The sequence below is a fragment of the Bombus vosnesenskii genome, unplaced genomic scaffold (assembly GCF_011952255.1).
Source record: "Bombus vosnesenskii isolate JDL3184/JDL3185 unplaced genomic scaffold, Bvos_JDL3184-5_v1.1 scf7180000013336, whole genome shotgun sequence".
In the NCBI taxonomy this organism is placed as follows: Eukaryota; Metazoa; Arthropoda; class Insecta; order Hymenoptera; family Apidae; genus Bombus; species Bombus vosnesenskii.
In genome coordinates this window covers 408,187-433,808 of record NW_022882974.1, presented here as the reverse complement: position 1 = coordinate 433,808, position 25,622 = coordinate 408,187, and the positions used below count along the sequence as shown (strand labels likewise).

At 33.7% G+C, this 25,622-nt stretch overlaps 1 protein-coding gene and 1 long non-coding RNA gene across 5 annotated transcripts in view; one reads left to right on the top strand and one right to left on the bottom strand.

Annotated features, from left to right (window-relative positions):
* LOC117235988 (trafficking kinesin-binding protein milt) overlaps window positions 1-25,622 on the top strand; it is a 101,642-nt gene that overhangs the window by 35,307 nt on the left and 40,713 nt on the right. The window contains exons 1-2 of one of the 4 annotated variants that reach the window (XM_033498548.1): window positions 12,718-12,860; window positions 23,188-24,308. In XM_033498548.1, the coding sequence (XP_033354439.1) occupies window positions 23,336-24,308 (973 nt within the window). In that variant the 5' untranslated portion in view covers window positions 12,718-12,860; window positions 23,188-23,335. Of the gene's footprint in view, window positions 1-7,155; window positions 7,261-12,717; window positions 12,861-23,187; window positions 24,309-25,622 lie in introns of those variants that run through there. The other 3 variants (XM_033498549.1, XM_033498552.1, XM_033498551.1) reach the window with 3 other exon arrangements.
* Window positions 8,996-10,173, bottom strand: LOC117235991. Its single transcript, XR_004493759.1, has 3 exons — window positions 9,926-10,173; window positions 9,611-9,776; window positions 8,996-9,283 (listed from the first exon to the last, which is right to left on the bottom strand). It is a non-coding gene; the product is annotated as an uncharacterized LOC117235991 (long non-coding RNA).

The window sequence follows — 25,622 nt, the reverse complement described above, 5'->3', positions numbered from 1 at the left end:
ATGGTCAAAAAACAAGGAAAAAGACAAGTTGATCAATGTCGCTATTGCTTAAATTTTTGAATTGTCTTAATGAACTATGTTGAATCAACAAAGGCCAAAAACAAGGACTTCGGAAAATGTTTGTTTTACACTTCAGTTTATCAATTAATCATCAATATCGGGTAAATTAATTGACTTGTAATTAAAAGCTGTTGCTTAGACTCTTGCATTGTCTTAAAGAACTATGTTTGAATCAATGGCAGGCCAACAAAAAACAAGGACTTCGGAAAATGTTTGTTTAACATTGAACAGTTGACTATCAATTAATCATCAATATCGGGTTAAATCAATTGAATTGTGGTTAAAAGCTGTTGCTTAAACTTTTGCATTCTCTTGATAAACTATATTTGAACTGGTGCCTGGCCAACAAAAAAGAAAGACATCGTAAAATGTTTGTTTAACATTGAACAGTTGACTATCAATTAATCATCAATATCGGGTAAATCAATTGATTTGTAATTAAAAGCTGTTGCTTAAACTCTTGCATTATCTTAATGAACTATGTTTGAATCAATGGCAGGCCATCAAAAAACAAGGACTTCGGAAAATGTTTGTTTTACACTGTACAGTTGACTATCAATTAATCATCAATGTCGGGTTAAATTAATTAAATTGTAATTAAAAGCTATTGCTTAAATTTTTGAATTGTCTTGATGAACTATGTTTACATTGATGACAGGCCAATAAAAAAAAAGACATCGGAAAATGTTTGTTTAACATTCAACAGTTGATTATCAATTAATCATCAATATCGAGTGTAATCAATTGAATTGTAATTAAGAGCTATTGCTTAAACTTTTGCATTGTCTTGATGAACTATATTTGAACTGGTGCCTGGCCAACGAAAAAGAAAGACATCGGAAAATGTTTGTTTTACACTCAACACTGTTAATTAATCAATACTAATTTCTACCAATCTTATTGAGGTTGATAGCTGTTGTTCAAACTGAGGTCCATCTCGCTACGAAAAACGGAACGAACTTTCTGTTCAAGCCAATACATTGCACTGCTTTGAATTATATTCTGTTTGTGTCTCAAACCATTCACGGTTCCTCTCTCCAACGCCATAAACAATTTAAAACAAGAAGGCGTCGTCTTCTGCTTTCACTGTGATCTTCTTTTTCTCAACACGAAGACTTATTCGACTTATCAGTCGAAGAAGATATTTATCGAAATTCCGAAACTTTTTCTTAGAATACATATCTAGATACTGGTATTTCTTTATTGCTGATTTACCAGAATTACTATAAAACAGCACAGCGTAGGTATTTATTTTTCATATGGATTAATGTTTTCCTACTTGTCGGAACATCTGAGTAATTTTTAATTACACGTTTCTGTTTTTCACGTCATTAATTATCAATCTTCTAAGGTCGTAGATTTCTGCAACTTTTCCGGCACTTCCACGCCTTTTTCTAATTTCTCATGTATCTCTTCTTTCTTTTCCACGCTTCTTACCACACGTTTCCTCTTTGGTGTCATTAGACACGAGATATTAACGCGTACAACATTACCTTCGTATCAAAGTAATAGGAAAGTAATATGAAATTACAGAAGACACACGTAAGTGTCCTTTGCCACACAAGCGAATAATTTTTGGGTAGTGGAATGTTCGAATTCGAATAGAACATTCGACTAATGCAGGTTCCAATGCAATACAAGAGAAGTATCATACAGGGTGACCTGTATCTTTTCGTACAAATTTCTCCACTGTGTTTTATCCCATTCGCAACCGCCGCAGTGTCGAACTGACTCAAACTGCATACAGTGGATGAACGTAACGTGTCAAGTCGCTCGGTGTGTTTCACAAGACGTGTGCTATTTCTGCATCCGCCTCGAGTGTCTAATTATTTTGTCACGAGCCCTCGTTCATCATTTAGAGATAGTATATTAATTTCTTCCAATCTTTCCATTTCTATTTCTTGAAATATTTATTCTATTTAACACTCCCACGTGTCCTTCGATTCTACGCCATACGATCTCCACTGATATCCACTTTTCAATTTTCATTTTTGACGCCACAGTGTCCGTCACAAGATTCTCTTCACTTGCTTCAACAATTCCACTTTCTGTTCTGTTTTCACTGAATGTGACCCATTGAATATGACAGATTACGTACGGTCAGGTTGCATGTGTATGTTCCTCTGATACAGCTGCATCCTCAGGTTCGCTGTTGTCGTTATAAGAAACAGGTCATGCAATTAAAGCCGCGATGAAAATATGTCAGAGTGAAGATTTAGTACTAGCAGCATGTGACCGGTCAAAATATCTCACTCGAAGCTTGACGTACTGCTACGTCGTCGGTGACAACCACCTAATTTGATTTTGACGTAGCAGTACGTCATCGGTTGCGAATCGATTAACCGTTTGAGTTCCAAGCAGCGCTGTTCAGATTTTGTGTGGAAAAGTCCCAGTACGTTTGAACACTATGGACGACTGACGGTGTTTCGTATTTCATTGTTATCTTCTCGTTATAACGGATCTCACTGTAGATTTTTTAAAAAAATTTTTATTCTATATTTTCGACTTCTTTTTTCGCGTAGAATCACCCCCTTTCCGCTTGTATCACCAGTTACCAACCACCCTGTATAATAACGTAGATGTATCTCATAAAATAACAAACTTTTTTCCTGGAACTCAAACGGTTAACACGTTGAATGCCACGTGGATCACCGGTGACCCACGCACCAAGATTAGTGGAAATACATAATTTGAACAAATGTCAATAGTTATAAATGTCGTACTATTACCATCGTTACTACAATGGTGTGACGAAATCAATGCAGTATAAAACATATAAAAATAGTTTTATTTATACATGAAATATAGATCTATCATGTGCGCCCCCCATCAATGGCTGTCGAACATGGAAAACCCCGCTTTTTCCGTGTTTTACCTTAATGGACAATAACTCTAAGCAACGTTTCCACTTGAAAGACCTTTGATGGCAATTAAGAGCCTTGAAAGTAAAGTAACAGATGCTAAATCTTGTGACAGTTGTTTAGGATTATTGCGGGTCCGAATAAGTATGATCGGGGGATGGATTATGGTTTGTGGTAGGTCTCGGGACGAAGCAACATAGAACAATTATTTAGCAACGCGAAGAAACAATATGAGACAATTGATAATCGCAAAAAATAAGTGAATCGAGCGAAATTGCACTACAGCCCGATGGGGGTCACCGGTGACCCCAGTGAAATAAATTCATCAGTGATGATTATACACCGTAACGTATCTCTTGTAGGTAGTATTTCAACATTATATGTATCGCAAAATAAAAAATTCATCGTGGCGCCACGGCTAAACCTTGTATTGGGCTGGCAACTAAGTGATTGCGGATTTTATCATTAGGTAGTATTGACAAAATCCGCAATCACTTAGTTGCCAACCGAATAAAACTGGCGTGACATTCGAGCGTCCAGACGATCGATATTATCGTCAGCATTTCAGTTTTTCCAGATCGTCGTGCGTAAGAAACCCTATACACTCTCTAGACGATCAATTTACAGAGTGCGACAGAACATGTGGCATCCACTTCGGGAGCTGATCGTGCGTCCAAAAGCAAGCAACGTAGTTCGTATAAACTCGTGTTCTGTCGGTCTTCGTTTATGAGATGTTACGAATTTTCTATTCTGATGTTGTGTCATCTAATTAGATTCACAGAAGATGCTTGAAATGACCACTTTGCATTTCAAGGTAAAACTGTATATGTCTTGTCATGCATCCGGCTGCACTCTGTACGGTTGCTGGTGTTCACCAATTTTGTCGAAGAACTTGCTGTATTCTCAGCCTCAGTATTTCATCATTTTCCATAGGTTAATTATCATATAGGTTTACAAACGTCGTTGTATCCCATAAACGAAGACAGATGTAGCACATGTTTACAGGAACTTCCTCCATTGATTTTAAATATCAAAGAGAGCCGCACATTTTCTGTCACACTCTGTATATTGTCAGTACAATGTGTGGAAACTCCAGTATTGAGAATAATATTGGCAATAATATATTGATCGTCTGAATTTACGTAAATAAACTCGATGAAAACAAAAGTAAAACAAATCCAACAAAAAGCCCATACGTACTTCATGTATTATTCACAAGTTTCGTATAAAATCGATGGAATAACGTAAAAGTTGGCACGGCGTTATTCCTTGTGGAAAAACGGGGGGGAAAATGTAGCGTAGAAATTTTTCTTCTCTGTTTAGTTTCGCAGGAAATCGAGTTTGAAAATTTATGAAGTAGACCGGAACATGGCTAATTTCGGATAAGCTAGAACCAAATAATCGACCGCAGGTCGTTGCACGTGCGAAAATAAATCGAAAATGTGGAATAAAATTTTCCTGTTTGTGGTTTCGTTCTACTTTCAAGGAAACTGGTGTATCTACAAATTTATTTTTCTCTGAAACGAAACGTCCTGTGAACAAATTTCATTTCACGTTTTCCACTTGTTTTCACACGTAGAATGACCTTCTGTCGATTATTGAGACCTGCGCATGATCGAGTATACTTGACAAATTCTCGAACTCGATTTTCTCGTAAACTAACCCGAGAGTGAAAAATTCTGTGGCACATTTTTGTCGTATTTTTCCACGAGGAATCACGTCGTGCTGCGATTTCACATGTTGTTCGATCTAACCCTGTATGTACGTTCTCACGTTTCCATTTCAAAGCGTCGCGTGACCTTATCGATAGGAAACATGTTACCGACATAGTAAAATGTTAAATACATCGCAAAATACCTTGTACCGACGTAGGTACATTTTAGTACACGGGTCTATCGAGTCTGTCGTGGATTAAATTTCGTTGGAATTTTTTCGAATTTCTGCTATTGCAGTGTCGATTTTCCTAATTAACTCATTGTCATACACGTGTATACTATTAAGAATATTAGTATTATTAATATAGTATTAATATTGATACAATATTAGTATTATTTTGTCCCTTATTTTATTATACTTTATATTTTCTTAATGAAGCACTTTTACGAACATTTTATCACGAGACCTTTTCATCGTATTTCTACGTACAGAGCGCGCTGATAGAGTCTACCATATACAGCAAAATTATAGGACACTCTGCTCGCTGAAACAAATACACGTTGTAGATGTCATTATCAACAACTATACGTGTTAGTAGTGTAATTTACTTTTGAAACTTTATGATGGCGCATAAGTTGAACTTAATTATTACAAAGTCTTCGTCAAAGATAAAATAGGCAATTCTGTTACAAAGACCATATAAACTATATTATTTCGATAACAAGATCGACGACGTCGGTATATAGAAAAATATATAAAATGCATTCTGCCAGGAATTTTCTAGTTCTCACTGTTATTAGTGTGTTTGTAAAAACGTACACTCGTAAGCATCAAATCTATTACATTATAACACTTGCAAATCGTCTTTCAGACTTGTATATCAATCTAATTTAGTCAGCCTATTTTTACACGGCGTTAATTACTTCGTTTACGCGTAAATTCTGTAAATTGAGGGTAAACTTGCAATTTTATTATATTGGCTTGTCCCGAATGTTTCGTTCGTTTTATCAGGAAATAATAGATGCACTATATTTTTCGTTTCGTATTGTTTCATTGAATTGTGTATGATCCATATTGTTCCAATAGAATATTCGATAAAATAATAATAGAAAACCAAATAATATAAATAAAAATAATATTACATATAATATGATGTAATTATATTATAATATAATAATATAAAGCAGAAAATTTAGTGCATCTATTATTTCTCTATAAAACGAGAGAAACTTAATACACAAAATATACGTGTTTACAATAAATTTAATTTACAATAAATTTAATAAATTATACATGTTTACAAAAGTGACGAGAAACATCATCAGTACAAAGAAATAATTACCATTATCATTTCACTCGAATGTGTTTCATTGTTACGAGTAGTATTATTGTGATACCCTATTTAGAATAAATCATTTTTATTCGCGAAGTAATACGAAAATTTGTTACGACAACGTGAAAAAATATTTTTTCGTTTAATTTAACACAATCTGTAATATTCCGACTTGTAACCTTACGTAATGGCTGTTACGTAAGTAACGTTGTCCGCTAATGATCCAAATGTTTTGATGCAACCAAAAAATCTAAATAATAACAAAATATTTTTATTATACGCACGTGTATGAGTATGCGTGTGTTTTTTACCTCTCTCGTTTACTATAATTAGACTTCAGATTTTTATGCATTTATAAAAAACTTGAAAGTGTAAAATTACCCGGAATGTGTATAATGTGAAAAGATGTACAGGATGTCTCATTTTCATCGAGCCGAACATCTCTCAAACTGTGTATTATCCGAAAAAGTGACCCATTAGTGGATAAAACACGTCGCGTTTCAAATGGCACGTCTTGTGATGGCCACCAGATTTGCCTAGACGCTCTCGAAATCTGCAAGTGATCTTTGTTTCTGTGAATGGAACTGTACATTTTTTTATACGCCATCCTATGCAGTTTTTAATTCTCTAGAAGAAAGTATTAAGGTACTTGTATCTGAAAATGCTTGGTTTAAAAGATATCTCAACGTTAAGTTTGTCAAGTTGTGGGTGTACGATGAGCTTCACAAGATTAAAGTTACAATATCTTTCGAACCGGTCGTTTTTCCACCCAAGTACCTCGATACTTTTTTGTAGAGAACTAAAAAATACACCGAATGGTTATAAAAAAATGTACAGTTGTATTTAAAAAAAAGCGAAGGTTACCATGAAACGTCGAAGGTGCGTCCACCCACATAAGATTCTTAAGGCTATCACAAAATAGCCTACTGGAAACAAAGTAAGCTTTATTCGAGACATTTTTTCGAATAATGTGTAGCTTGGGAGATATTTGCGTGAATCGATAAAGATAAGGCAATTTGCATTAAAATATTCGAAGTACATTTTTTTCTATAATAAATACTTGGTAACTAAATCAATTTTCTGCCTAGGTTCTACTTTCTCGATTATGTTCTCAAACATGTGCATTTGTATAAAATTGTCTAATTGTAATTGCTATTTTCTTTTTCTTGTCGCCAAATATATTTAAGCGTTACAGGTAGTTATTTTATAAATATTCGTATGACTGATGTTATTTATTGTTTATAGGATACGAAAACGCGGATTGGTTCATCCCTTCACCGGCCCTAAAATCAATAGACGTTGACTTAAAATTGTCACCGGAGCAAATCCGGGAGACTCTCAATTATTTCAGTAAGTAATTGTTTATATCAATTCTTTTATCACTGTCTTTCCTGCTTCTCTACGCTAAACGTTAGGCAAATCGCTTTATATTGGTAAGTGTTACATCGTTTCTTATACAGGGTGGTCCACCTGACTTTATCACCTGGAATATATCGCTCGATTTTGATAATATTAAGAAAAAAAATGTTTCAGGTACAAGTTGAATGCTTTCGAGGGGAACGTAATTTGGTATGATTAGCTTTATCCTATGTGAACGCGTAGAGGACATATGAAGGTCACCGATGTTCCTTCCTTTTTCTTCTTTCTTTTTCTTCATGGAATCATGAATTTCTCAATACATTAATTCAGCACTTTTTAAACCTCCCATTCGCAACTCCATTTTGCCAGGAAATATTTCACGCCACCCCAGTTATACAGGGTGTCCCACCTAACTCTGTCATCCTTAATTACTAATTAATTACTAAAAAACTTGTTTGGTATCGAGTGCTTTTATTTATTTAACCTTGCGACGATCTTGAAGCGTCCTGTAAAGACGACGTTAAATCTTTAAACTCTGTCTTTTATTACGTGTGCTCTTAGTCGACGTTCAAACGTTTTCAAAACACTACAAACTCGTGTGTTTCGCACTATCCAACACTATCGGGATGCGGACCCTAACATGTTTATAGTACTGAATTGTTATATTATTAAATAAATCCTACTTTTTTCAATTAATATACGTTAAATTTTCAACCAAATGGCAATTTTTTCTAGTTACGAACTACATTTTTGTTGGTGTGCACCGTCTGATGAAACATTCCAGTGTGAGCCACCGGTGGTGCGCGCCGCCTGGTGGGAGACTCAAGCGTGAGCCACCGGTGGCACACGCCGGCGTGAACGTGCTAAAATTCAATGCGCCACACGCATTAACGTTACCTGGTGTACGCTACGATCACGCATAAAAAACACAAGATTGCAGTTTTGTAACGTGTCCAAAATAGTCAATTTATTTCGAGCAGCCACTTTCAGCTAGTTTCCTAGCATCGAATTTCTTGTATGTCGAAGTTAAAAGATTATATCTCGATAGCAGATGTTGCGAAGGACACAAGTTTGCGCCTTTTGCAACACGTTTAAATATCAAGTACGAGAGTACCTAATGAAAAATAAAGGCACCTATTTAAAAATTTTTATGCCACCTTTGCTATACGACTCAAGGTCATCGTAAGGTCAGATAGACAAAAGCACAGTACCATGCAACTTTCGTCCGAAACGTTCTCTTGTATCGTCGCAAATAAACGAGTAATTAAGTGTAACAGGGTGAGGTAAGACAACCTATATACATAAAAAGGTACATAACTTAAATATACAGAATGGACGATATATAACTGACTGATTCTCATTGACGATAACTTCTAAACGAAGTAAAAGACAACAGCTTTTTTTAATACGAGTCATTTATTAATTAAATAATTAGAGAAGTTTAATTCTAAACGATTCTTTGTTACATTTATAATTAGACTATAATTATATATTATATATTATAATTATATATTAATATTAGAGCAAAATTAAATTTGCATATCGGCGAGACAGATGTGCTTGTTTATTTTTGCATAAAGAATTAAATTCTGGCTGAATATCTGATATAACAAAGTACGTTCAATGTTTTTCAGAATTAATCGATATTTTCATTTTGCAATCGTTAACGATGATGTTGTCCTTTTGCAGTAGATACATAGCATAAAATAGTGATAAGTGTGTGTTTAAGGACATTTTATAAATTATTCGAACTTCTGTATTCATTCCAAGCAAAAATTCATTCAAACTGTTTTTTAAAAGAATGCTGTTGTATATCTATGTCGATTAATCGCTTGATCATTCGGTGACAGATGATTGACACTTTTTAGTTCACCGATGTGTGACAGTTATAAAAGTTTCACGACCTCGTAACTCTGTTACACGATCCTATATAGGATTACGACTCATAGTTTAAGAAGCCCTGCAGCAATCGATCCATCTTGTCGTCCCCGATAAAAAAGTAAATTAGCCAAACCTGCAATACCATATCGTATTTCGAATGTTATTCTTGGAAAATAAATCACAACAGAGAAAGCTTTCTACGGTTATTCGTATATTTACACTCAATTTAAGGCTACTTTATACTCATAACGCTATGAACAAGTTTCTCTCCCGAACTAACCTTAAAAAGGACAGAAATTATATCTAATATGGAACACGTACCCAAAGATGTAATACCGACACGAGGTACCACATTTTCATGGAAAACAAACAAAGAATAGTTCTATTCTCGTCCTACTTTATTCTTTTTTGGTAATAAAATCACATTTTAAAAGAACCACATTAAGAAATAGATGCTTACAGTAGTCGTAAATGCAAGTATCAAACTGGACTGCAGCACAGCAGCTTCTTGTCCACTTGAAAGTAGTTTGCTGCTTTCAGATACCCCATTTTCTTTTCTCCAATGATTTTTATGGCTCGAGCCACCTTCTTCTCATGACTTTCTTTCTTCTTGATTTTTCCTAATGCTGCAGCAGAGCATCCTCTAGATGTTCCTCTAAATAAAATAACCTAGAAAGAAAGCGATGCAAATATGGAATATTGCGTAATTGCGCCACTACTGGGGTGGCCATATTTGGAACTGCACGAAGTTGAAAACACGATATTCAGCTTGTACTTCAGTTCGTATGTGAGCAGCAACGAGAAGCGCAAATAAGTATGGTAAAATAATAAGAAACACGAAAAGGAAAAAAGGAAGAAACACGTCAAATTTAAACAGCGTCGAAAGTTTTCGAACATCGACAAGGTAAAACGATCATGCTACGACGTTATACGTTCGCTCGACCGATGAACCACAATGCGTACGATAACAAAGTGATTGAGTGAGATCATCTGTAGGCGTTCAAGAGATATTCATTTGGGAGATTTTTAAAAATACCATTATAGTTACATATTAGGTATAATTTTGCGTAGTATTTAATACATCTATAGTATTTTATAGTATATATATTGTTATATCAAAAAAATATCAATTTTTTAAAAATAGCAGACAGTTAAAAATTTAATTTGTGAAAATTTGGCAACGAGAGACTATCTTTGTCTGTCATACGTTAAGTATGACAAATTAAAGTAAAAATATCTACTGAACTAATAAATAATACAATGCTAAATAAATATAATATAATAGTATAATATATATTAAATAATAGTAAATAACTAATAAATAATACTGTAATGGTAACTAACAAATAAGATAGTTTTTCGACATAAATAGTACTTTTTTGGAAATAATGTCTAGCTGGATCGACTAACGTTTTAAGAACACACGTGATCCCATTGAAGAAAGCATCGGTGACCTTCGTATGTCCTCTACGCATTCATCTACCAAAAGTCTAATCGCTGCAAATTATATTCCCCTCGAAATTGTTCAACTTATACGTAAAATAATTTTTAAATATCGTGAAAAACAAGCAAGGTGTTACAGATGACGAAGTTACAGCTGGACCACTCTGTATATGGCACTTACCGATGTCACACGGTGATGGCGATTTTTTATTTTTAAGAAATTGAAGAATTTTTTAAGAAAATGAGGTACATAGCACCTTTTAAAGCAGCACTTTTCAAGAGCTACATAACAATGGGTTTTTAACCGAAAAAGACCTAAGAAAGAAAAATTGTGCGCACTATTTCTCTCAGAATTCTCTTGCAGCGCTGAGAAGAACTTGCGATGAGGAAACTGTGCGTCAACTCTCGATCCTCAAATATTTCGCCCTCGAATTTCGCACAGGAAATTGCAGATTATTTATCGCCTTCGTAAATCATGTTTAGAACTTATTGTTAGTTAGCGTTTTTTTTTTTTTATTTCATCGATAAGCTAGCAATTTCATCGATAAAATTCTACCTTTATCTTTCGCTCGTTATCGTTAATTCGCGATAATGCTCCTTGGACGTCGTCATTAGCGATTGATTTCTCTCCTCGAACATCTTATTTTCGCTAGTTTTGGTTTCGTACGTACGGCCGAATTACTCAAAGAATTCGCTGTTTCGAGTGTTTATCGGGAAATGTGCGATGTTCGAACCCCCTCTCAGCTTATCTCTCAGCATTGCGGATTTTGTAGCTTGCTTCATTCCTATATTTAATCTTTGCTTCGCTACATTTCAAAATTAAAGATTATTTTAATTCCTTTCATTCACTAAGACCGCCGTTTCCTTGAAATACATACGTATACACATTTGAATGAAAACAGTCGATGTAGATACATATTTAATAATTCATATGCAAAGATATTTCCATGTTATTTTCAAACGTAACTAGAAGGTAAATAATTACCTATATCATAAGAAGATTGTGAGAGATTTAAAGCGTAATGAATCATTTATTGCTACAGATGTACACGAGGAATTATGGTCGTACGTTTCTAGCATTACACACGTGCAGTTTTATCAATAAGTTGGTATCTCAATTTTATTCATAAATCGTTATCTAAATACTTTTATCAATTCAACTTTTCACAAGTTTTATACGTTCTTTGCGATCACTCAAATATCTCCACTTAGATATACGAGAGTAGTATATTACTCAGATATATTACACAGCTTATTAGGTGTTTCTAAAAATTAGAACAAGCTATAGCGTTGAAACGTAGAAGATAGAAAAAATTTTTCTTAGGAAAAATTACACGTGTTTGTGAAAGTGAGGCGTATCAAAGATTTCAAGGTCATCTGTATGTTTTTTTTTTTCAATGGAACATATTTTTTTTATACATCGTTCGATGTGTTTTTTCATTCTCTGGAAAAAAGTATTGAGGTACTTGAGGTCGAAAAATGGACTTATTTTTGATATATCAAATTTGGTGAAATTAGAATTGAGATATCTTCCAAATTTGTATCATTCATCGATCCAAGTACGTCAATACTTTCTGAAAACTAAGAAATGCATCGAATGGTTTATAAAAAATTACAGAGACTCGTTTGAAAAAAGTGTGCAACGCGCTTCGCAACTGCACCGGTGTATATGCGAGAAAAACTAGCACGGTAGTATGATAGAGCGTGTTAAACAGTGCAAACTTTTTCTCTACGACTTTTCTCTATCTTCATTTACGACGGAGTTATAGCCTGTTCCAGTTATTATTATTATTAAAATACCCTGTATACTAATATTTTGTTTTGCAATCTAAGATTCGCGTGATACATTAACTTTGCTAAAAGGATATTTACAACAAAAATGCTTTGGGTAGATACTTCTAAATACATTTGTTCTTTATTTAAAATATCGTTTTACGTCTCCGTGATAACAAGTCACATGCAATTAGGCGCTCTTTTGTCGGATATCCAATCGTAAGAGCCGCCCGGAAGAGTGCTCGACCAATCAGAGCGCTCGACCCGGCAGTGCTGCTGGAAATTCTATATGATGAACTTTAGTCGCCGCTCGTCCTCCACGTTGGAAGGACGTTGTGCGCGTCTATTTTCCGTCGATATTGTATTCACAAGAACTCGTTTAATCTTTTGGCAAACTGACGTACTCCTTTCAGTTAGTGTTTATCAAAGAAAAGTGGTCTAGTGCAGTGAACTAAATCTTAAGATGTGGCAATTATAAGTGAAGTGTTGATATGGTGAACTTTTATTTCACATATTTTTTCCTAACTCTCTGTGATGTACATACGCATAACGTTTTATATAATCTTGGACGAAAATTTCATTCACACGATGAATGATTCGTAGCTATTTCTCGTGAATTAATGCCACAGTGAAAATTCGACAGTTCGCTCATTTATAATTTTCGCAATATAATCGGGATTAAAATTTGATCTAATATTTTATTATGTGTTTCATGTATTGTTTCGTATGCGAAGCCTGACACTAATCTGAATGCAGTGCAGCTTACTGCAGTATTTACATATCATATATTCATTTACTGCTTTTAAGAAAGTGATTGCTAATATCGAACACCGGAACAATAAACGTTACGTTTCCGTAATAAACATGCTTTGTCATAAAATTCTTACTTAGAATTTCTAATTTAATACTCTGCGTGAGAAATAAGTAAAACTGTAGAATATTTCTTTTATTTAAATTGGTTAGTTTAAAGTTAGTCAATGTCTAATAGATTGGAATGTTTGGAAATCTACGGCCCTTTCGATCAGGTTAGGTTAAAATGATTCTTAGAAAATAATTTCTTTGCTTAGTTGTTGAGATACATTAATTTGCACCTTATTTATAGCAAATTAATTGATGTTTTGTAAAACAGTAAAGATATTCATTCCAAAAGTTAATTTTATAATTATTAAAATATACTTGAAAATGTAGATATGCCTTTCATCAAAGCATGCGTATTCGGATGAAGTGAGGTTAGGTTTGAAGAATAACATATTTTCTTCAAGTTTCACGACAAAAATTAAAAAGATTCGCATGAGATACATTTATATTTACGAATATCGTTAGTTATAATGGGATTGGGTTAAATTAAATTGAAACTCGCATCGATTAGATTTTAAATATGTACTGCTTTTCAGGTTATACACTAACTTCACGATACTCTATCGTGCTATGTACTGTTAAAATAATGCTTTATATCTTTCGTTATTTAACATTATCCAAATGTGATATAACTTTTGCATATCGTTATTACATAACTGTATAACATCGTTTTATCTTTATAAACATGTCGTTGATAACGTGATAAATTTCAAAGATCCTTGCTGTTAACAGCAATCAAAGATTGTTTGTTGTATAAAATTTGACAGAAATATATGAATTTATTCTGGATTCATTGTTTAGTGTCAAATATGTACACGATTATTATATGTATATTGGTATGCAATTAATAGAGATGTGCATATTGTGGTTGTTATTGTACAAACAATTTGAGAACAGTGACTAACCGACGTTAATGAGATTAACGGGAATCATTTCATTTCGCAAGTAAATGTGATAAAAGTTAAATGCAATTTTTTGATTCCTTGTTATCGTAAAAAGAAATCTACGCTATTGCTATTCGTCCAACAAATTAATCGTCCAAAGAATATAACAATAATAATTTTATCTGTACTTTAGGCCTATTACAGCCTATTACAAGGAAGTTGTTGCCTTCTTATTCCTAATTTCTTACACTATATTATATTCTTAGAATCAGCTCTTAGTTACTGTATTATATTGATATTTTATTGTGTTTTATTGCTTAACTCTTTCTAAATCAATGGAATAATTTCTTAATAAAATTAACGATCGTATAATTTGTGTGAATGGTTGGCGAACATGGAGGTCGTTTTCGTGATTTCAGAGCTTAAATAGTAATATAATGTATCCAAACCTGCATTAATCAACGGCTATTCTTGCGCTCCGATTATTTTCCGCGTTTAAGTACTTTTTTTTGTAAGGAACACTTTAATGGACATTGTAATAAGAAGTCATTACGTTCTATCGTGAGAATAAAATTCTTGCTTTCACGTCAATTATATTTGATGAACACGTGTTTAATAACATTTAAATAAAAGGTGTTTCCATTCATTTAGATTCAGCATATCTAAAACATTAGCTATATAGGAAAAACGCGGGATGAAAAATCTTTTTTTTTTTTTATTGCAAAAACTGACCCAAAAAGTCACCTATTTCTTGCCCCCGAATTTTGAAACTGTATTTCGTGTCGAATGATCCCTCTGGTGAAACATCTACCACAATAAATTTTCAAGTTGAGCTGACAATTAGTTTCTGAGACATGGGAAGTCAAAGATGTGGAAATCCATTAACATGTCAACTCATACGTTTCGACGTACGAACTTTTACGTCAGTCTGATAGTTTAAAGGATCGTTCCCAGAGATTTTGTCGACCGTTAGCAACGAATTTGAACTTAGCTTTGCAAAATTCACAATGGCCGATTCAATATGGCGTACGATATATTTAAAGAACACCTGCTACAGCGACATTTATCTTTCTTGATTTTGGTCCGTGAAAATGGTGATAGATACATTACGTATGTGAGGGTTGCATATGTATATGAAACCGATAATATTGACCATATTCAAGGAGCTATGCAATTTTTATCATGTGACTTGCAACAGTCAACAATCGGACCACCACTTTCGCACGTGTAGTAATACTCTGTGATTAATTCTCGACTGTTTTTAATCTTATCGACAAGTATGAAAATGCGGTGATGCTTCCCGCTATAATAAAATAATTATTGTGATTAAAATAATTATTGTTAAAACTATAAATATTACTTTAGTTTCGAAAATTCACTTTATAAATTTTTACGTTGCGAATATTAGACCAAAGTATTATAAAAATTAGAAGCAGGAGCGTATGGGCTTTAAAAATCTTTATTTATATCTAAAATATTAAATATTTAAAAATCTGACATGAATGCAACATAAATTTTTTCACTGATTTCAGACAATTGTATCTCACCTAAAATTTCTAAAAAATTTTCTTGGGGGGGGTGAACAAAGGAAAATTCTCAAATAGTTGAATAGACGTGGATAAACGTTCATTTCTTGCAAAAATTGACATTTGGGCATGCTAAATCCATTAAGCTGGGATACTGTCTTTCGATTGTTCAACCGCTAATTATTATTCGGCAATGATAACTTCTGCCAATATTTTTCTTGAGTCTTCTTTGTACTTTTTGGCTGGTTTGTTAATTCTTTAATGAGGGGACTGTCGTAATCTGCATTTCGGTTTTCGTGTTTTGCCGCATGAGAACCAATCACGTGCTTGATGAATGGTATCTTGAGTTCTTCTCAAGACCACTCGAAGGTGCGTTTATTATAATTTGAAAGAGGGACATTGAAAATTCATCTGGCGACGATATCTTTTTTATTTTGTAGCACCAGTTATGCATGTAGAATTAACGATATAAAATTTGATTTTTAGTGCCAGCCTGTGACTTTGCGTCTAAGGACCATTTTTTACTCGTATACGTTCTCTTGACAGAAATTAAAAAACGTAACCATTGCTTGGGAAGAATTACTGTATATTTTTTATCTTCTCAGATACATTAATAATCATTGGAATTAAAAATACGATAAAGGGAGAGCAGTCCATACATGAAATTATAATATCGTTGTTTGTCGATTATACTCTCGTAACATCTGCAGCTAATATTGATATCGAGAGAACAAGATAAAACCTAACGACAAAAGTTAAGAAACACGCCTTGTTTGAATTATATAACCACTTCTAACAAAACCTAAATAAAAAATAATGTAGAAAGGCGTTGGGCAACCCTTGGGTTTGTTGACTGCATGCCATCTGTGTGGCATTAATTCAATTAATCGAACATAAACCCCAGTCGGTACATCACGATTTTGTAGTTTTTTGTGTTAACTACTTTTTATTTCTAATTAAGTGTAATTTAATTTCCCAATTGGCGTCTAACGTGCAATCCCACAAATGTTCAATTGGGTTCCAGTCAGGAGATTCCCTTTTACCCACTTAATTATATCAACATTCTGTTACAGAAGAAATGCCTTCATTAATTCAACGTTTCGGGTCATTGTCGCGTTGCCATTTTTTCGTTTGCAAATGGCGATATACGCGTTTGTAAGATATCTCAATTCACGAATTTATTGTTGTTTCTCTCATGTGTATTAGCGGACCAGGGCTACCAACCCGACACCTCGTTAAATTACCACCAGCAAGTTTCACTCTTGGTTTTAGATATTTAACGTATAAAACTTATTGTATGTTGGTGTATGGGTATTTTTAGTCCCATTCAATATATCTCAGAAGATAAAAAAAATATACAGTAATTTCCAGGGAATTATTGTATTTCCTAATTTTTATAGTAAGTGTATGTGTAATGATCGAGACCGTGAGAACTCTTCCTTTTATTCCTTGTATTTATACCATATATACCACATTTATATTTTCGTTAAGTCGTTCTTCTATGAATTATGTGAATATTGTACATTGTCCACTTTCAGTGTCCTAATTGATTTATTATCCTAGCAGGAACTATCTAAACATATCCAAACACTCTTTGTATGTAACGTTCGCAACGTCGACGATATTCTTCGAATAAAATGTCACAGATCCACGCTAACCATATTCGTCAAAGACGCCAATATCTTTGTCATATATATAAAATGAATGTTACGTTGATCTTTAATTCCATAACAAAGCATTGTTTATCAAGCTCTCTCCCGAGGCTATGACAAGTTTTCTGAAATACATATTTATTTGTCTACCCAATGGCCTGACTATGACACGAGCGCCGTAATACAGCGCAAATCCTTTGTTCGCGTTCGCCTGCTATGCGCTATCGCGTGCAATTTCAAGTGGTTGTTGTTTCAAAGATAGCAATAACATATTACTAAATTTAATTGAATTCTTTGTATATCAGAGATACAATTTTTGTTACTTCGTCGAAATCTTTCGCAAAGTATTGTTATTAGCGACGAATTTCTTTTGTGTCACATGGGAACTGGCACTAAATACTATATTGTACCATGAACTATATTATAACATGAGGTGCCCGGTATCGTTCGTTTAATACTCTTCCAATTCTTCCGTATATTTTCAATATCGTTGGCATATTTTCAGAATAAAAAGGTTTATGAATTTATTATTCACGTTAATTAATATTGTTTAATTTTATAAGTTTCACAGTTGATTTTTTAATTTCACTATAAATCAATATTATATATTTACATTAATTCCGATAAAATTTCAGAATTATACTATATTTTTTATCGAGGATTTATTTCTTCTTCTTCAATTTCGTGATTATTCTTGATCGTTACGTAGATATAGTAAGTTTCACGTAAGTTTGATCATAATATTATGATTTTGGTGTCTAGAGATATTAACACTAACCTTACCAGGCTCGTTCAAATGACCGGTTTCAACATTTCATTTAAAATTGTACATTCATTGTTATATCTTTCGTTCGTCTAACTTTACATAAATTCTTACATTAACAAAAATTGCGAAATGGATTAATCAGATAACATATTACTATTGTCCTCTTTTATTACACTGTCCCATTCAATACAGATAATATACGAGGGACACAAAATACTCGTCTTTAAGAAGCAAAAGATAAGTCACGTAAACATTTAGACGATTATTGACGATAACTTGTCAGTGTTATCGATTAGAAGTTGAATGGTCTTTTAATTTTTGTTATGTCTTGTGCGAGACAAAAATGCCCTTCTCATTCCACCTCTCCTTTAGTAAGTTCTTGCTATATTTTTTTTATAGTAAGTATAATTATATATATAATATTTATAATTATATATATATATATTTATCTATAATTATAAATATATTTTTTTCTGTAGTTCTATATAGTGCAATTATTCTATATAATTACTAAGATATGTATACTGATAGTTTAAATTCACATAATCAGCGAGATTCATAACGGCAAATAATTTAACTTTGCCCTGAGAGGTTTTTTCATACAATCGTAGATAAGTCAGATACCTAGGTGATCTCATTCAGTTGAGACAGCCTGCGTAAATCTGAGTGAAGCAACGAGGTAGTCCGTGACTGAACTCGCGACTTATCAGGGAAAAGGAATTTCTCAAGTCTTGTAGCCGATTTTCTCAGAGAATTGCGCAACAATCAATTAGACGATGAATTAAGCTTTCCTTGTTAAAGAAAAACCGTGTAATTCTTTAGACACGTCTCCTTTCGAATAGTTCAACGCTTTCTCATAGAAATAATCCGTCAGCTAAATGGAATAGGAAAAGAAAATGTGATACGTATAATGGTTTATTGTTTTCGAAACTACGGTGCGGCTCTTTCACACCAATTTATTGCCAGCAATTTAATTGATGCATATAATTTAATCAGCGTGCAGGAAATTCTGTGCTATAACACTCGATGTTCGCTCGTTCTTAGGATCGAAGAAAAGTATAAGAGACGTATTAAAATTAATTGTAAAATTTGCCGGATACTTGCTATCGATGATCATCGTAAAAAAACTGTGATATTATATTTTTTGATTAATTTTGATTCGTTATTAGCTGTCAAGCAATAATCATCAATCATACAGTGTTTTATTTTCGATTTCAACCTCTTTTGGTTGGAAGAAATTCCAAAAAATATGCGGACGTCTGTTAGAACGTTTATTTATTATGGCTACAGCGTGTTTAAAAAATGATGGGTAGGAATTTGGGCGCAGGAGGAAAATTATTCAAACTTATATTATTAATGCGCACGTTACTGACATGTAATTTAGTTTAACATTAACACATTTTAGTCTAATACCGTCTAATCTTGTCTGATACTGTAAATTTGTATCATAAATATGTATATTGAAAATATATTATCATAATTCGACCGAGGATATTTATGCAAATTTTTATTTGTGAATACAATGGAAATAAAATGAATACAATTAATTCATATAATGAACACAATACAATTATGGAAATAAAATTGAAGATTCGTCTCATATTTGTGCACCAAAGTAGAGAAAAATGTTTATATTCTATATTAACGATAAAAAAAGTTGAATTAGAATAGATGTTCAAAATGGCCTGTACAAAATTCTAACACTAAAACTATGAAATGTTCCCACTATTTACAAGTATATATCGTAACGATTACTTTGGATTATTTTATGTACTTTTGCGTTTTACGTGGATCTTGTTCCTTTTCAAACCTCTAAGTTTCCCATAGATCTATAAAAATTCGCAGACTAATTATATCTCGGTACATTTAAACACGTTTGATATTTTGTATGAAACGCGTCTATGTTCGCGAATTTCATGGCAAACGCTTTGACATTCGTTCTGCTTTTAGTTTTCTATCGATAAGGTAGTTCCCTAGTCAACTATATTAGTCAAATTGGAGTTGATTAATAAATGCTAAATATAAAGATAATATGATATTGATGACTAGTATGATATGAAATAATAATAATAATTTTTTATATCATTTGTATTTATCTTGAAAAGTCAAAAGTTGATATAAATAATTGCAGTACGAAGAGAGAACATTAAATCGATATTTAATTGAGGTAGCAGATCTGACAAAATCGTCAAGTTGAAAAGAAAGTATCCAACAAGAAAGAAAAATATCAATCTCGAATTGTTAAAAGGAGGAGAGGGAATTAATAATTGTGAAAGAAAATTTGTGAAAAACTTCAGAAAATTAGTTAACAGCACTAAATAAATTAAACTCAGAATTATATTATTCAATGTCTTATCTGACCTAAACTGAAGATTAATTTTGCTCGAAATTTGAGAGTAATCTTAAATTTTGATTTATTTAAGAGCTACCTTAATATTTATATGAACTGTGAACTGCTTTTCTCCTACTTTGACGCATAAAAGTTGTGATCAAATTTTTATGCAATTTGTTTAAAACACCCTCTATATAGAATTCTGTTGTTGTTTCATAGTTACATTTTCTTATTAACATTAGCATTAATTTCATGTTGCAGTTGTAATTTCTGATTGTAGAGATATACACAATTGGTCTATAACAATGTGATCAGTTTATCGGCACTTATATAGCTGATATCAGTTAGTCAATTGCATGTATTGAAAGTTCCGAGTATTTATATTCTTATCGATGCGATCTAAATGATTTTTGTAAACAGCGCCGTGATATACTTTCAATTGTACATCAATATCTTTTGATGAGTATATACGTACATGCTTTATTTATTTTGATAACACAATGAAATAGGTAGTAAAAAGGTATCTCAGTTCCAAGTAATTTTGCACAGGTATAAAACAATAGTATTAGTTATTAGGTCACACAATATGACATGGTCGATAAGAACGATATATTTGCAAAACTATAATCTTGTTTTCTATACACATGTGAGGTGGATTTCCACAATTACAATTTTGTAATACAACCGAGCAAGGGGCAATTCTACGTGAAAGAATAGAAAACGTTTGAATAGATAACATTTTTCCATCCGAGGTTTCGTTTTCGAGAAAATCGAGTTTGAAAATTTAACAAGTATTCTTAAATTTAAATAATTCCTGACTGAACAAGAGTAAAGAATCAACAGGAGCTTAAACTTTATGTGAAAATAAGTAGGAAATGTAGAATAGAATTTTTTTCATAATACGCTTTGTTTTTTTTTTTTATTTTTTGAGAAAAATAAATTTGAAGATATATCATGCGCCTGTATCAAACCAGTTCGTAATTAAACATTATTTCCATCAAACTTTAATTCCTTGAAAATGATGCCTTAAACAGAAAAATATTATTCAACATTTTTTATTTATTTTCGCGTGTGTAATAACCTCGTGCTGATTGTTTACTCACACCTAGTCTTAACCAAGTTAAAGTATACTTGGCAACTTTTCAAACTCGATTTTCTCAGAAATGATGCGTCGTATGAGTCAATTTTATTGTATATTCTCCACTTAATTTTTTCTTTAACCATAATTAATCTTTAACTATGTATGGCGATCTGCTATATAAGCGCGTTGTCATTGAGAATGTGGCTACGCAATTACCATTTTGTATCAGCCAACAGGGGGCGATCTGATCGCCCAATAGGAGACGCGTTTCTAATAACACATTAGCCAATCACATTATAAAATAGGTTAGATGTTAATTTCACTTTTAAGTTATCTCTCTCTGTAATATATAGTTTCGTAAACAAATCTATGGAAACAGACGTAAGGGCGCCATATTTCAAATCACAAAGGACCAGTCTCGTATTTAATTTAATTTCGTAAAATTTTATATATATAAATTTAACGTTGCATCGATTGCGAGATTATTAGCTACGAAGGCAGATATGCTTAAAGTATCACGTTAATTATCTTGCTTCCTTTAATGGGCCTTAACAGATCGTTGATTGTTTCTTTGTTGACATTGTCTCTAATACACGGTTTCAGTTTGTGAGCGATGTGTGTTATACCACTCCAGGCAGGATAAAATAAAACGACTGGTACGTTGCGTTCGTCGCATTCTTCACCGGGAGCTGCGTCCTTTGTCAATCGATGCAAGTGGGAGACTTTTGTGTGGTCTATTCGGATGCGAGTAATAGCGACTTGGTCTCTTCTGAGTAGTGAGGGGGTTATGTCGTATTTTTGGAAGAACGAGTCACTGACGTTTTCAATGTGAGAGGACGCTGTTCGTCTTCACTTTCTTTCCCATTGCTGTATTATAATCTTCATTGAGTCAAAATATATATGCCATTAGGTTTAATGATCTTGTGCCAGCAAGAATCCAATTGAGATATTCCATGTTTGTAAAAATTAATTCGAGTAGGATCTCGGTTATCTGAATTGTTGGGGGACAAAGGTTTTCGTATGTGTCTCGTATGTGTGTATTCAAAGGTTTATGTATGTGATACATAGTGAATGCATAGATGTGAATACATAGATATTAATAATAGCAATACAAATAATGAAATTAAAGAAAAGCATGTCCATCTTTGTTCTATGTATTCCAAAAAAGAATATAAATTATAATAATAGCAGTACAAATAACGAAATTAAATAGAAGGATGTTCACCTTCGCAAATTCATGTTTATCCTACTTATTAAAAAGAATAATATAAATTATAATAATAGCAATACAAATAATGCAATTAAATATGATTCGATCAAACATTTTAACTGCTAAATCACACAACTTTTTCAGCAGATTCAATTCGATGAAGTTACATTCCTTTTGTGCCTTCGATCATCTCAACTGTTTCTATCGCCTCAAATATTTCAAAGTGTTGAGGAATGCCATTATTGCCGTTATATTCTCGGTATTGTATGCATCTTCTACATCTGTCGTAACATTATCTTCCATTTCGTCCTGTGTGGTATCGTCAAGGCAGTTCAGTCGTTTTTCCATGCTCTTGTCAGCGTCACACATTTCCTGTCCACCCAAGCATATGCCAGCATAAGACAGCAATCCTTAAAACCTAACTGCTTCTTGTAGCGCACTCTCGAAATTACCATTGGCATTAATTCACGAAAATTCATCATACGATCCCAACATCATTCGTAGCAGTGTAGAGTGCAGAATTAAATAAATGAACGAACGAGGCGAAGCTGTGTCGACGAGAAAGAGACAAATGGAAAGATAGTGTTGGGATAACGTGATCTCATGAACAGCGGTACGTAAATTTCGATCTTCTTAAGATCGAAAATCCGATTATGGGACATGAGCAACGAGCACGATCCGCGAGTGTCTGGGAAATTTGAGCGTAGCTATCAAGATCAAAGGAAGGTAGGTCATTCTTCGAGAACGATTGACACGGTTCAAAATGTGTTGGATCGAGAGCCGGTTGAAAATTTGTCGGAAGTTGGCGTGCGAGGAAGAATCGGTGAGCCAGCAAAATATTCCCAGAGCGCGGCGGAGACGGATTCCCAGAAAGACTCGTCTTGGCAGACAATTCAAGTTTCTCACGATGGTTTTCTTCCAAGGAACAGCGAAAGTTGCTCGGAATGTATCGACGGCGAAGCAGGAAATCTTACGTGGAAAACAAAGGGAAACGTCGCGGAACACCGTAATTTACAGGCCGTTTGGAATTTGAAAGCGGCCTCGTCGAAAAGCAGCGAGGACAGGCAACTGTTATTGGGGATAAACGAAAATCTGCCGGCAGATTTGAAGGAAAAATACTTCTGGCGACCAGAGGCAAGCAATTCGCAGAAAATGAGCGAATATTCCTTCGCTGACTCAAAGGAACGTTCTCGGACTAACAACCGAGCGAGTTCCATAGGGACCGGCGACTCGCAAAGTCGCTGCAAGTCGAGAGATCGTGAGAATCATCAGTGGAAATTGCAAGCCAGTTCTCCTTTAGCACGAACTCCCACATTCGCGAATTTGGCGTTGGACGTGTCTTACGCAGGGTTGGACATCTCTGGTTTCCTGGATACCGAATCTTCCAGGAGGCTCGAAACTGATCCGCCCGAGTTCTGGGAAGACTTCAGCGTGGTCGAGTGCCTGGAGAACAAATTGTCGTCGTACGACGAAAGTACGCCGGAAGAACGGGTGGAGGCGCTGAAAGAGGTTTTGGCGGAGACCGATATACACGAAGGCGATGGAATCGTGTCAGACTTTCTATTTCACGTTGCCAAAACGAAATATGGCAAGATATATATCAGAGTTATCAGAACATTGCTCCTTAATCGAGGTAGGATATGAATGGTTTATGACAACGCTTCTTAAACTTTTCCCATTCGCCAACCCATTTTATGTCGAGAGAATGTTACGCAGCCACAGTTTTGTACATAAGAAGGTACATGAAATAGATATGTAGGGCGGACGATATATGACCGACTGATTCTCACTGTCGATAACTTTTAGACGAAGTAAAAAATAACAGTATTTTTTAATACGAGTCATTTATTAATATTTGGAAATTATGTATGGAATCATGATATGAGAAAGATGTCTGCCTTCGGACGCTGTACAAAGTCAGCACTGTCAGTCGTATTTTTCGTTACATCTTCGCACGTTTCGAAAGTTATGTTCGCCGTCGCTTCTCGAATAGCATCTTTTAGCTGCTCGATTGGCTTTCGTTTATCGACATGCGCTTTACTTTTGAGATAACCTCGTAAGAAGAAACCCACTGCAATAGAATCAGGCGATCTTTGATGGCCGGACGATACCGGCAGAGTAATTTGTGTGAGGTCATCGTTATCGACGAATTACTTTGATGAAGTATTTTGACAATTTTGAATGATTATTTTGTCGTACGTCCATGATACGATTGTTACAGCGGAACAGGAGATGATGCATCGTTTCGGAATGGCGGGACTTTGAAATTGGTCAGTTATATATTGTCCACCCTGTACAAATAAGACATTAATCGACAACAAATTAAAGAAGTTTAATTCTAAACAATTTTTTGTTACATTTATAATTGTATCATTTATTATCACCTGTTAGGGCAGAATTAAATTTGCATATCGGTGAAACAGATGTGTTTGTTTATTTTTGCATAAAGAATTCAATTCTGGCTGAATATCTGATATAACAGAGTATGTTCAATGTTTCTCAGAGTGAATTGATATTTTCATTTTACAACCATCAATAATAAAGACGCCGTTTTTTCATGTTATTATTAATTATTCATTTACAATTTTTATTATATAATTCAGGCGAGGATTTAATATTCAGATTATTAATAAATTTGAATAATAATAATAACGTTGAATACTAATATATTTGAAGGATATTACTAGTATTATAGATTTTTGTAATAGCATGACTGAGTACAAACTAGTAGATTTGAGGGATCTGCTTTATCATTAGATATTATTCGAATGGAGCTGCTTAACGTTAAAAAATTTGAGTGATAGTATTACTATTACTAATATATTTAACGAATATAATTAGTATATGAACTATATAGATTTTTGTGATAGTATAGCTGAATACTAATAGAGCTAAGGGTTCTATATAGTATCAGATATTATTCAAGTAGAATTATTGAATCTGAGAC